This window comes from Amaranthus tricolor, chromosome 1 (assembly GCF_026212465.1).
Source record: "Amaranthus tricolor cultivar Red isolate AtriRed21 chromosome 1, ASM2621246v1, whole genome shotgun sequence".
NCBI classification, from domain to species: domain Eukaryota; kingdom Viridiplantae; phylum Streptophyta; class Magnoliopsida; order Caryophyllales; family Amaranthaceae; genus Amaranthus; species Amaranthus tricolor.
In genome coordinates, this window is record NC_080047.1 from 12374023 (window position 1) to 12388497 (window position 14475).

At 36.0% G+C, this 14475-nt stretch overlaps 1 protein-coding gene across 2 annotated transcripts; it reads left to right on the forward strand.

Annotated features, from left to right (window-relative positions):
- Positions 1-767: 767 nt before the first annotated feature.
- LOC130821707 (DDT domain-containing protein PTM-like) lies at positions 768-10498 on the forward strand. 2 transcript variants are annotated; one of them, XM_057687498.1, is made up of 10 exons: positions 768-1003; positions 1160-2252; positions 3024-3728; positions 4218-5376; positions 5890-6172; positions 6265-6389; positions 6704-7170; positions 7270-7298; positions 8387-8899; positions 8988-10498. In XM_057687498.1, the coding sequence occupies exons 2-10, from the start codon at positions 1276-1278 to the stop codon at positions 9935-9937; spliced, it is 5208 nt and encodes a 1735-aa protein (XP_057543481.1). In that variant the 5' UTR covers positions 768-1003; positions 1160-1275; the 3' UTR covers positions 9938-10498. The 2 variants fall into 2 exon arrangements, with proteins under 2 accessions (XP_057543481.1, XP_057543487.1); XM_057687504.1 differs by having other exon boundaries at positions 1236-2252.
- Positions 10499-14475: the final 3977 nt, after the last annotated feature.

Below are 14475 nucleotides of genomic sequence, written 5' to 3' on the forward strand. Positions count from 1 at the left end.
CTTGTAAACCACTTTCATTAAAGACTAAAAGCTTAAGGAAAACACCATTTTACATAATATATTAATTCCAAAAATCACAATCACTTGATCAAACACAATTTTAGGACACAACAAATCTTTACCTACTCCTCATTCATTGTTTTTCTTTATTTGACAATTATGATCAACTTTAAAATGCCATTCACCATAGCTAACCTACAACTCTTCGATCAATATTGTAACACCTCAACCCCTCGGACCGCTGATGACTACTCATGGAGACTGTAGACTGGCCCCACAAACCAACACAAGTCTTTCCAGCGCACTTTGGCCTCACTCGTGCGCCCCCGAGAAAACTTCCCAGGAGGTCACACATCCTAAGATTGCTTCCCACCAAGCACGCTTAACTATGAAGTTCTTAGCAAATGGGCTCCCATTAAAAGAAGATGCACCTTGCTGATATGAGTAGTCTATCAATCTTTTTTCAAGCTAAATTTGGGGTATTACAATTATATTCTACTAGAAAACTATATTTTTTTACTCTCATATTTTAAAAATAATCCAAATTAATTCAACGATTATTAACAGGACCATAACATTATCATTCAAATTTTCATAAATTAATTTAAAAACCAAGTATTAAAAAATTGTACTATTAGCTTCACAACATTTCCAATCCAAGAATATGAAATAAACTTTATCCCTATTGAATCCCTTGTGTAGTTAGTATTCTACCTTATTTAAAACTAAGTAACAAACTCATTCTGAGTTGAGTCGGTTGGGAGTGAGCTTCCGAGTTTCATGCTCCGAGTTGGAAAAGTGTAGTCCAAACTCCAAATGCAGAGACTCAATTTTTAAATAAAAAATAGAAAAAAATTAGGGCTAAAAATTGAACACAAAGGAAACTCCTTTATACTTCACACACTTTCTCTCTCATCCTATCTATCTTTCAATCTCTATCATCCCCGTGTTTTCCAGTGAATCCTTTAATGGCGGTTTTTGAAATCTAGTCAACAACATTAAGGTTTGTTCTCCCTCTTTCTCTCTCGATTTTTACGTTTGCACAACTGTTTTACGGTTTATTTTCCTTTTTTTTTTGGTTAATTTTTCCTTTTATCGTCTTTAATTTTGGTTTATTCGAAACAATGGATTTTGACGTAGTAATGATTTAATGTTTCAGGATCTGTTGGATCCGTTTTGGTTGTGTTGATTTCATAAAAGAATTGATTTTGTGCTTAATTTGTTCGAAACCCTAGGAATTTTTAGGGTAAATTTTTCCATTGAATTTTCTGGTAAATGGAAACTCCGGTTGTTAAAACGAGGGGTCGACCTAGAAAGCGAATTAGAGAGGAACATTTACAAAACGGGGAAAATTTAAAGGTTAATGGTAATGAAAATGGAGGTGCATACAATGTGGTGGGTTCTAATAACGACATTAATGTGGGAAATTTGAAGAATTCTGGAAATTCTCGTAAACGAGGGCGTCCTCCGAAGAGGAGGGCAGTCGATGTACGAGGAGAGGCGGTGGTGGGTCGTTATGTGTTGAAGGAGTTTGAAGGGAGTGGTGTTTTCTTAGGGAAAATTGTTTCGTATGATTCTGGTTTGTATAGGGTTGATTATGAGGATGGAGATTTTGAGGACTTAGATAGTGATGAGTTGCGCCAACATTTGATTGCCGATGAACATCAAAAGTTTGTGGGTGATTTGTTGGAAAGGAGGAGGACATTAGATGAAAATGTAGCTAAAAAAACTGATGTTGCTTTGAAAAATGAACTGAAAAATAGGGTTGCTGTCAAGGTAGTTGAGCAAGCTGGCAAAGGGGATGTGGTGGAGTTGATTGATAACGCGGAGAAAAAGGGCAATGAAAATTCGCAAGATGAGGTTCTAGCGTGGAGTGAGCATTTTGATGAGGAAGTTGAAGATGACATTTCGGATTCCTCGAGTGATTCATTTGCTTATGGTGAGGGTTGGGATACTAGGTCAGAGATTGAGATCCCTACCCAGCCCCCTCCAGAATTGCCTCCATCTTCGGGGACTATTGGTGTGCCTGAGGAATATGTATCACATTTGTTTTCAGTATATGGGTTTCTTCGTTCATTTAGTTTTTGCTTGTTTTTGAGCCCTTTCTCATTGGATGATCTTGTTGGTTGTCTCAATTGCAATGTTCCGAGTACATTATTGGATGCCATTCATGTTGCTCTCTTGCGGGCTTTGAGACGACATCTTGAGGCTCAAGCTTCCGATGGATCTGAGCTCGCATCTAAATGTTTGAGGTAAATTTTTTTGCTTCATATATTCTATTTATTTTTTGGTTTATACCAATGTTGTCTTTTTTATTCGACAAGGCTGTTGGAATTGTAATTATTCGACAATTCTGTAAAAATAAGATGTAATTGCTTATCTATATTGTTTAGTCATTTTTACGTAAAAGAACACTTAAAATTCATTTAATATTTTAGATTTTTTTTAAAATTCAAAAAATACATTATACTTCTTGCACATTTTACTCTTATTTTTATTAATTGACAAACATAATAAGGTATACAATCTTATAATCAATATTTTAATGAATCAAACACACCAAGCAAGTAACAATGATCCTGGGTAAATTAAGCAAACCAAGTATATTGATATGGATCATGTAATAGGTTTATCAAAGCTATATTACATTGTAACAATTTTAAAGTCCTAATCATTTTGTAACACCAAATGAAAAATCTCAATAATTTTCAGGATCAATAGTAGTCAAGTGTCTCAATTTAATCATTAAAAATAAAAAAATTAGCATTTTTGTGGAGTATTTTAGAATGTGTAGAATCGTACGCTTCTAGTTGCGATTCTATACAATTCTACTTGCGATTCTAACCTATTTCGATTTTAGTCACTATTTAAATCGCTAGTGTGTATTTGTATGGTAATTGTACGATTTTATTATCTGAATCACGATTTTAACAATCTTTTTACAACATATGTACTGGAATCCTAGTTATTCTTTTATAGGCGCGGCGCAATATGTCTCATCATATTAATTTTTTTGTCGCCAGATGTATTGACTGGTGTTTGCTAGATATATTGACCTGGCCAGTGTTTCTGGTACACTATTTGATGACAATGGGACATTTTAACCAAAAAGAATGGAAGGGATTTTACATCGATGTTTTGGAGAAGGATTACTGTACCTTGACTATTGGGACGAAGTTGTCTGTTCTACAGATTTTATGTGATGATGCTTTAGATAGTGCAGAAATAAGAGCAGAGATTGATGTTCGGGAAGGGTCCGAAGTTGGGGTAGATTTTGATGGGGTTACATTTTCATCAAACCCTCTTGAGAACTGGCCTAGGAAGGTGTATCCCAGATCTGTTAAAACATCTATCGGAAAGGACAGAGATAACGCGAAGCTGGAGGCAGGAGAAAATATTTCATTTGGATCAAATTGTTCGATTGCAAAGGGCAATATTCATGACGCCAAGTCTGATAACAATGATGAGGATGTCAATGGGGACGAATGCAGGCTTTGTGGAATGGAAGGGATGTTGCTTTGCTGTGATGGTTGTCCATCAGCTTATCACTCAAGATGCATAGGCGTGAACAAGCTATCAATTCCTGAAGGAGAATGGTATTGTCATGAATGTAAAATCAGCCGATTCGATCCACTCATTACTAAGGAAACATTGTTGAAAGGAGCTGAAGTTTTCGGTGTCGATCCATATGGGCTGTTGTTTTTGGGTACTTGCAATCACTTATTGGTGTAAGTCTTTACCTCTTTAATACTCATCATTCCTTCTATCTGATTTCCTCAAAAATCTGAAACTTAAAAAAAATAAAATTATGTGCTAATCAATTTTGATACACTGGAACAAATATATAAGCAGTAGGTAGGCATGACTGTCTTTCATTTGTGACATGAGCTGTACAGAAAATAATATCTGCGGAAAGAGAGAAAGACAACATGTGAGCTAGTCTTTTTCAATGAAATATATGGACTTGACTGTAGTCAAGAGAAATCATTAGCAGCTAGCTTTACACGTTTTAATCTGAATTAGGACATAGGTGTTTTCGTTCTGTGGCATTGTCCAATATTATTTTGATTTGCAGCTGAACAATATAGGCTAACTTTTCTGCCTTTGCTTTCTTTGCTCGTTGAATTATCTGATTCTGCATTCATGTACACTCTTTTCCATGCTCGAAGATAAAAGAATACTTTCCCTCATACATTTGCAAAATATCTCAATTTCAGGCTGAAGCTTTCTGTAAAGTCATCGTCTTTTGTCAAATATTACAGCAGCAATGATATTCCACAAGTTGTAACAGCCCTTTGTTCGTCTGTGCACCATGCAGTATCTTATGCTGCCATCTGTCAGGCAGTTTTAAAGTATTGGGAATTGCCACAGTTTAGTTTACCACCTCATATATTTCAAACCATGGATCTGGGAAAGAAAGATGACGGGCGTGCATTGTCTTGTGCTGAGTATGAAAATCAGTTTTTAAACAAGGTTGAACATGAAGACTATGTTCGTGGTGTAGGGGAAAGCATCTTAAACCATGCATCTGGAGGTGTGGAAAAGTGTTTCGTTACACCAGGTTCTGATGGTGCTTTGCTAGGCGCTCCAATGCAAAATGATCTTTCTTCGCCAATAATTAATGAGATCACAATGAATGAGGTTTCAACAACTATCCTCTGCAAGATGTCGGAGCATGCTGCGCTTTCGTGCTCACCCCTGCGAGGGTTGGCTGATGGTTCTAGTACAACAGGAGGTTTTTCATGCAATGATCTAGCACAGAACAATGCTGCGTTTCTGTCTGGCATTGAAGCTTGGTTTAGAACTGTCCCGCAACAGAATGATACTTGCTTATACATGGGATCTGTTTTTAAATCTCATGCATACATAAATCATTATGTGCATGGGGAGTTTGCAGCATCTGCTGCTGCTAATTTTTCCATGCTTTCTTCTGATGAAAAGCGATTATCTGAGGTTCATGCATCTGATCCCAGGAAAGTTATGGCTGCTAATGTTGCGCTGCAGATAAAAGCTTTCTCTTCTGCAGCATCCCGCTTTTTTTGGCCTAGTACTGAAAAAAAATTAGTAGAAATACCCAGAGAGCGCTGTAGTTGGTGTTTACATTGTAAAGCCCCTGTCACGAGCAAGAAGGCTTGCTTACTGAATCAAGCTGCACTGAATGCTACAAGAGCAGCGATGAAATTTTGTTCTGGATTGAAATTTGTGAAAAATGCAGAGGGTGGCCTATATGGTATAGCAGCGTATGTGTTGTATATGGAAGAATGTTTACGTGGGTTGGTAGTTGGACCGTTCCAGAGTGCAAGCTATCAAAAACAATGGCGTAAAAAAGTAGAGCATGCTTCTACGTGCAGTGAGATGAAGTCTCTTTTGCTTGAAGTAAGTTTGCTTTCTGTGTCCGTTTTATGGTCTATAACTTTACAATTTTTAGTAAAATTCCAAGGCCTCTACAATTATTATTTAATGGAATCATGCCGAAATTATCTTTCAGTGTATACATTTCTTTTATTTATTATCTGTCAGCAGCAGAGAATATGTGAGGACCTCAAAATGGATTTCTTGTAATCATTAAGTTGATGGATGTTGAGGCATCAATTCTCGTCTTACCGCCTTTACATACAAAGATTGTAACTGGTTTAATTTTTTGCTTCTGGTGTATCCTTTTGGAGCTTGATGCCTAAATCCCTTCTTGCTTTTGCTTATATAGAGGAAAGGCAAATTAGAAGTATGCTGGAGATTTTTACATTTTATAATATTCATGTTAATTCTTTTCCATCCACCATAGATGAGATATTATATCTTTTCCTTAGTAGGAACTTTTATGTTTCATCTACATGTATCAACCATCAATTTTACTCATAAAACCTTGCATAATATTTTGTAACTGTGCAGCTTGAGGAAAATCTCTCTACAATTGCATTTTCATCAGAATGGACCAATCTAGTTGATAATTGGACAGATGAATCTTCTGTACCTCAGACTGCTTTTGCAACCGGGTCAACTCAGAAAAGAGGTGTAGGGAGACGTAAGAAGCATCTGTCTACATCTGAAATAATATCCGAGGAATCTAAAGAGAGTTTAAGTGATTTAAATTGGAAGATTGGAAAGCTGTCAAAGCTTGTATTCCAGAGAGGAATATTACCTTGTTCATTCCTTAAAAAAGCAGCTCGACAAGGTACTATTTCGCCTTTTGAAGTCTATTTTGTATGTTTTTTTGAAGCACAATCAGGGAGGTTAAGTCAATTTAAAAATTGTATTACTTTCTAGGCGGCACAAGAAGGATTTTTGGGATATGTTATGCTGAAGGTTCCGATGTACCCAAGAGAAGCAGGCAGTTCATATGGAGAGCAGCTACTCAGATGGCTATGAATGTTTCTGCGCTTGCCCTGCAGGTCACTCATCAGTTTATGTTTACTGCTCTTTTCCCTAAAAATATTCCGTTGGTTTGAAAGTAGATAGAATACTTGGGTAAAGTTTATTTTTGATGATTTAAAAGTGGATGGTGCCTTTTCTGTTTTCAATTCTGAATCTATTATATGTGAGATCCATGCGCAGTCCTTACTTTTGTAGGTTACATGACAGCAATTATCTGACCCTTTCAAAATAGCTTGTGACTCATTTCTTGAGAGTATGATTTAGTATTACTTTATGCGTAAACTTGTGTTGTAGTTTAGCAGCTTTAAGGTTAAACGATTTGTGTCTACAGGTTAGATATCTGGACTGCTATATTAAATGGAATGATCTTCTCTGCCCCGAGCAAACTGTACAGGATGGCAAAGGCTCTGAAACAGAAGCTCATGCTTTCAAAAATGCTCGGATTTTTGGCAAGAAAGATGTAGATGGTAAGATTATGTATGGAGTAACTTTTGGACATCAAAAGCACCTTTCTACTCGCCTGATGAAAAGTGTTGTAGAGAAAGAAGAAACACAAGAAGGGAAAGAAAAGTATTGGTTTCTTGAAACTCGTATTCCCTTGTATCTGATTAAAGAGTATGAGGAAAATACAGAGAAAAGTTATTTGCCATCTTCTAAGAAACCTGATTGTTATTCCAAACATCAAAAGAGACAGTTGAAAGCTTCTCGTAAGAGGGCAATATTTCTTTATCTTACCAATAAGAGAGATGGCATGCAAATTTGCTTATGTGCGTCGTGCCACAGAGATGTTTTACTTGGGTACCCTTTCTTCTTTCTTTCTTTCTTTCTTTAAAATTTTCCAAAGTCCTTTTTTACTGGGTTTCAGTAATACTGATTTCTTCTCTGTTGTGGATTCAGGGTTTCTGTTGTGTGCAGTGCTTGTGAAGGTAAAATTCTGCTAAGCTATTTTGTTGTTTTAGATCTTCAAATGTGTCTTTTCCTCATGTTTCCTGAGTAGTATTCAGCTTTACAGATAACGCATGTCTCAATTGTATTTAGATTTCAGTTATCCTCAAATTCTCAATCCAATCTTTTATAAGATATTTTTAGATTTATATTTCAGTTATCCTGAGTAGATTTCAGCTTTACAGATAACCAATGCTTAAAATCTTGAACGCGCATACCCCCCCCTTCCCGCGGTTAAATGCTTGTCCAACTGAGCTTACGGATCACCTGATCCTAACCCCTGAAAAATAGTGCTTTGAACTGTTCATAAATCAAAATTTCCTCCCAACTCAGATCCCCAAAAAGACTGGTCAATAATACTTCAAAATTTGCTAAAATTTGGTGCTGTAAGAAAACCCATCCGGCATTGTGCATTTGTCCTGTAGTCCATACAGAAAATATATTAATACATCAAAATGCTGGTGCTAGAAATAAAAGATGCAAGGACTGAGCTACGTGAACAAGATGCAGTTTCTAAAAGACAAACTATACAACACTGTTTGAGCAGTTAATTGGTTGAGTACACTATAAGTTTAACCGCTAGAGCAGAAACATATGCTTGAAATGTTTACAGGCTAATTGATGGTTTATTTGGCTTTGTTTTTTTTAGAGCTTATTTGAGTTCTTGCTTTTGTAACTTCTGATGTTGATGCACTAGGTGTAGCAGTTGCCAGTTAGGTAAAATTTGAGGCTGAGACATGATTTGCTTTTGTATAGATTTATAGGTCAAATGAATTTTTGTGTGTTTCCTTTTTAACTGGATGAATGGACTTTTGGTTAGTGCGAAGCATGTGCTTGTTGCTTGAAATGTTTACAGGCTAACTGTGAATGTTTATTTGGTTTGTGTTTTGGAGGTGTGTTTTGATTTCACTGGTTTCTGTCGGTTTTTGTGTTGATACTCTTGGCATATCAGATAAGAAAATGAGACATTTGATTATAGCTTTTGGATAGATTTATAGATCAAGTAGTGTTTGTGTTTTTTCTTTATTGGGAATGCAAATGGGTTTTGACTTTGATATCTTTTGTTCAGGTTTTTGTCACAAGGCATGTACAGTTAGTTTGACTGTTCTAACTAGTGATGATGTTGAATTCGTAACCACTTGCAAGCTGTGCTCTTCTGCTGATACTCTTGCTCAAAACAACAGCACTGTTGAATCGCCGACAAGTCCATTGGCAGTGCAGGGACAAGACTATCAGAATCCTGCTTCACTTGCCAAAAGTGCAAGGTTGAAAGCTACTACTCAACAACATACAAGACCTAAAAGTAATGGCAAAACAGTTCCCTCTGTTGGAACTTTAGAAAACCGATCAGACAAGAAAACAACCCCATCTGATTCTAGTCTGACTAAGAACCGGAAACGACCGTGCCATTGGGGTCTTATTTGGAAGAAGAAGGCTACTGATGATGGCTTTGAATTTCGATCTAAAAATGTCATATTCAGGAGCACTTCACATGGTACGAATTTACCAAAGCCTGATTGTCAATTGTGTCAAAAGCCATATAATCCTCATTTGATGTACATCCGCTGCGAAACTTGTCGAAGTAAGCATGATTAATGTCATTTGTAGTCTTTTTTAACTATATAATTTTATGATATTGGTTACATTTATGGAGTTTGGGGCTTTTGCAGATTGGCACCATGCTGATGCTGTTGAACTTGACGAGTCAAAACTGTCAAATTTGATGGGATATAAGTGTTGCCGTTGTCGCAGAATAAAAACACCAGTGTGCCCCTATGCAGAAAAATTAACAAAGAAGCCAGATGTAAAGAAGCCAGAGATAAAGAAGCTGCTCATTAGAGGTCCGAGGGAAGAGACTGTGGTAGCCGAATCTGTTTCTGAAGCCATTTCAGAGCAGGCTGAATCATTACCTTCAACTCCAATGTCTCTGACGGAGGATGATGTATATATTCAAGTGGATGATCCTCTTTTGTCTGTTTCAAATGTTGAAGAAATACCTGAACCAAGCACAGACGTGCATTCTGAATGGAACACCCCTTATGTTCCAGGCCCTCAAAAACTTCCAATTAGAAGGCATATAAAGAATGAAAGAGATGATGATGGGCTTCTTTGGAGTGATTATTCTGTTGGACAAATACCTACAGAGGTGGAGACAAAAAACGTTGCTGACATTCATTCTGAGTGGGATGTTCCTAATGGTGGGTTTGAAGATGGAGCGACATTGGACTATGATAACTTTAACTATGACAATACTGATTATGAGCCACAGACCTACTTCTCATTTACAGAGTTGCTTGATGCCGATGATGGTAATCAGTTTGGAGGAGTTGATGTGAGCCAAGATGCCTGGGAAAATCTGCAGTGTGAATATTCTCAGAATGGATTTCCCGAGCATTGTGAAATAGGGGCTTTTGATGATTTAATACCAACAACATCAGCGACAGATGTTGGTTGTAATGCTGCAACAGACGTTAGTTGTAATATCTGTTTGCAGACAACACCCATTCCTGATCTTGCTTGCCATATTTGTGGTTTACATTTTCACAGCCAATGCTCCCCTGAAGACGCTGAGTCTCGGAGTGACAGTTGGAGATGTGGCAAGTGCAGGGAATGGCGTTGATGACAGTATCTCCGAGATGCAGTCTTTTGATCCTGTTCTAGAGTCATTTTTAGGACATCAGTAAATTGAACGGATTGTATTTTCAACAGTCTCTGAGATGCAGTCTTTTGATCCTGTTCTAGGGTCATTTTAGGGCACAGTTAAACAGACTGTATTTTTTGCGCTGGAAGCCAATTGTACCATCGAAAATCTCTGCTCGGTGCTAATGGTGATTGATTGGAGCACATTTATGGTACTGAAGAGATCCACAGCCAGTTGAGCTTTCATCAAATACTTTGTACTGCTCACAACTCAAAACATCAATTGATTGCGAATGAAAGAGGCTTCAGTTGTAATAACTACTGAGGAAATTTGAACTATCCTAGATAAGCAGGAGGTGAGGAACAGAGATTATTAGCGTAGATTTTTGGCTCTTCTATAGTGTGGATGAAGCCTAGTGTTAATTTTATACCCATAAAGATGAGCTATTTTTGGTGTGCTTATCTTGCTCGAGCTGCTTGTGTAAATCTTGAAAAATTGCAAGGATCTTTGCTAACTGATAGATATCAAATTCCTTATAAATCAAGCGTTTATAGTTTTTGTTTCGTTGGAAGGGAATGGGAGGTAAGGGGAGGTGCAAAGAATTTGGGAGGGAAGGGAAGGGAAGGGAAGGGAAGGGAAGGGAAGGGGGAACAAACGAAAATATGCATTTTCCTTTGCGGATGTGGTTAAATGATTCTTTTAAAAGTTGTAAAATTCAATGAACTTTTGGTTGATGAAATTTAATTCTCGAACATTTTCTATTGTAAAACTTACACTTATTAATATTTTCAAGGGGTAGTGATAGTTGTCATCACTCTTTTCATTGTGTTGCCGGTTTTTATTTTTAAATTAATAAGTTGCTATAGATCCTATAGCAACTATCGTTCATAAATTGATCTTATTTAGTATATATTTTTCCATGTATAATGTAGAATATAGACAAGTGAGATATTGTTTGATTCGTTTTAATGTGTATTCTCATAATATTAACTTTTTAGAATTTTGTCATACGAGATTAAAGATATCAAAGATTAAAATCGTACATTGTATAGCGTGAAAAACAGAAGTGTAACTAAGTATTAAAAACTAGAGGAAGTATTGAATTTCTTGAATTGTTCTTAATCTTTTCATTCTTCTACCACTTTAACTTCTATCTATAAAACACGCTATTAACTAAAATTCAATACTGATATAATATGGATGCTGAATTCAACTTTGAAAATGTCAAGGTAAGCATTGATTTCAAATTTTTAGTTGAATTTCGTAAATTAAAAGGAAAAAAATTACAAATTGCACAAAATATGCGATTTCTAAATTTTTTTAATTTTTATAAAATCTAGTTACTTTTTAATAATTCTTTTAATAATATAAGCTAAAAAACTTCAAAAATTTTGGTGGTGACAATGTAAGTTATTCAATTAGATTTATTCTGGATAGATGATTCAAATTAGTTGATGAATTGTATGTTTGGGTGGACGAGATAGGTATTGATATCAGTCTTTATTTTACTTGTGTGTCTTATGAACAAAAAGAGCTTCATTCTATAGTTAGTCAATATCTATGCTGCCATCGATATGGTAGATTTAGAGGTCAGTTGCTCGACTGGGATCCAAAAGTAAGGCATGTGGTTGTTAGTTTTAGATATTTCGTAACCTAGAGAAAGACCGTAGATGACGAAAGTGTGTTTTGGTGATAAAGTAAGATGCAACCATCCATTTACAGTGTACGAAGATGATCGTGTAAAAGCAAGTAGGTTGTTAATTAACATTCTAGATCATATAAGAGAGCTTAGTGCGACTGCGATGCAACCTACTTTTATCATGTTATCGATTAGGCATAATCATCTTGGAGTTTATGCTAGAATGAATCAAATATATAACCTCAGATAATCTATTAGATGTGAAGATATAGATGATAGGTCTTTTATACAACTCTATCTAAATTTAGCTATAACACAACTAATGTGGTTTGAACGGATATGGATGGTGATGGAAAATTGACTTCTTTATTGATTACAAATCCTACATCCATTTAGTTTCTTCTTACATGAGCATATGTTTTCTTGATCGTACAACATATGAAACCAACAACAAAAAGTGATTATTGTGTGAGATTGTTGGCATGACCCTAACAATTCACAACTTCTTGGTAGTGTTCTACTTGATGAAGGATGGAGCAGTAGTTTCGTACACTTAGGGGTTGGAAAGATTAAAAGATTTACTTAAGGGTGTTCAAACTTTTAATATAATCATGACTGATCGGGATGAGGGATTATCTTCAGTAATTCGTGATGTATATCTAGATATTTTTCAGTTTATATCAAATATTTATTACTTTATTTAATATATGTTAAACTAATGCATTTTTTATACAAATGTAGATGTTCGACATTTGTTATGTGTATGTCACATATGAAATGATGTGGAGAACATGGCTAACAAATTATGTGGTGGTAAATAAAATCAGCAAGGAGAGTTATTTAGGCATATTTAGTGGATCCTTTGGTTGATTGTTCCTCAGTTGATGAATTTATCAGCATTGGAAAGTCATTGTTTTTGCCTGGTCTAAGAGAATTAAAAAGGTCATCCTGTACATAACGAAAACTTCGATCAAACATTTAGAGAAGTTATGCGTATTTGGAAGAATGATTGTGCACATATGGGTAATTAGACTACTAATTGCAGTAGTAGCTCTTTTGATCCCTATTTATGAGGGCACATGCACAAATGATAAATCAACAATCCAATATAAGACAAACATTGGAGGAATCTATGAGTACCATTCCACCGGCGCTACGGTTCCACTGAATGCGACCGTTGTATCACAAAGTATCCATTCATGCTTTGTCGCTATTTCTCATTGAGAAAAATCATAAGTTAGATCTCAGAGATTGTGTTTGACAAAAGAAATTATGTCCGTTAGAGTTTTCATAGATTACACTGCACTTGTTATATGTATATATCTGAAAATGCACAAGGTGATATATATTTAGATGACATGCATTCTTTTTGAAATATTCTATGACAAATTAAGGACGAAGACACCAATGATAATGTGCGCAACTCAAATGCTGATGATAAAAGGTACATAATCATGGTAGACGAGATCCTTAAAGTAGGGGTGACGCCTCATACTAGTCTACTTGTTGTCGACCAATAATGTCGACCCAACAATAGCTATGTAGTAAGCTATAGACTACACCTGTAATGACCGAGTCCTGTTGCACAAGCTGAGAAAATCACTAACGTTGATGCTCTAACTTGTAAACATCTCTGTCTCGCTTATTGGCTTCTCAAATAGGCCTCCGAGAGCTAGTGCCCATGCCTCATCTGAAGATTCTTCGGACATCGAACTAACAATATGCAACATAATGGCCATCTCTCCCAAGGGCATGTGAAAGGTGTTGGTATCTGGTTGTCATTTCTTAACAAAAGCAGAATTCCAAGAACTATTAATGTACAAATGCATAATACGCGATAGTTGGCCCAAAGAAGTACCAGACAACTTCCTGTACAATTCATTAGACCTATCTCGAAGTCTAATGATGGACTCCATCATCTTCTTAGAAGAAAAACACTTTAAAAGTGAAGGTGTACGTTCACTTCCCTCTATAGTTAGGAAGCAACCTAATATCCGTAGGTCCATTAAACTAGGGTGTAGTAATCATACAATCCCTATTGACTACCTGCCTACGTCTCCTAACCCGGAGAACTAAAACTTTCAATGCGATCTCTGGTGGGTTATTAGGACCTCTAGAAGTACTAGGCCTATCCTGTGTGCACACAAACATGACTCTCTATTCTTTAGCAACTGTCCAATCTACAAGCTGCCCCACAGATCCTAGTATTCAGTATGTCTCTCTTCTCATCACTATGCACCGAGTACCTATGTGTGTTCATAGGATCATCTATATATGTACGTACTAGTTCTAAGGTATTTGACCATTAGACCTAACTTTGTTTGATCGCATGCTCTTGCTTGGTACGACAAGCAGATATAGTAACACCCTTTTTATGAAGGTCCCCTCTAAGAAGTATAGGTCTAGAGCTGTTGCCAGACAATAGAACTCTAAAGAAACCCTTGCCTCTACTATAATTACGAGTCATATTACTACATAATTTAATAATAACATTACAACATAAGTAACTAATTATTAATTAACATATAAAATTGAATAACTAATAAAAAATACACTTATTAATTAATGTAAAAAATTACTAAATCATAATTTAAAAAATAATTAATTCATAAACATTAAAAAAAAGATTAAAAAAAATACATAGTTGCACATTTTGTGCAACAAGCCCCGCACATTCTGCGGGACTTAACCTAGGCCAAATCGCATATTTTTGTGTGACTAACCCTAATTCTGTATTTTCTAAGTTCAAATTCACGAAGATTCAGTTAGAAATTAAATTAAATTTGGTGTTAACATGGTTAATTTCTTGTTCCTATGCTTTGAAATGAAGAAAGTTTAAATTTAAATTTTTGTGAGTTTTAGAGAGCTGAGTGCTTTA

Excerpts from the sequence above, each read along its gene's own strand:
- LOC130821707 (XM_057687498.1), top strand. The coding sequence starts at position 1,276 with ATGGAAACTCCGGTTGTTAAAACGAGGGGTCGACCTAGAAAGCGAATT. Across the intron at positions 2,253-3,023 it reads CTCGCATCTAAATGTTTGAG|ATGTATTGACTGGTGTTTGC; the intron begins GTAAATTTTTTT and ends TTTTGTCGCCAG. Across the intron at positions 7,171-7,269 it reads CACAGAGATGTTTTACTTGG|GGTTTCTGTTGTGTGCAGTG; the intron begins GTACCCTTTCTT and ends TTGTGGATTCAG.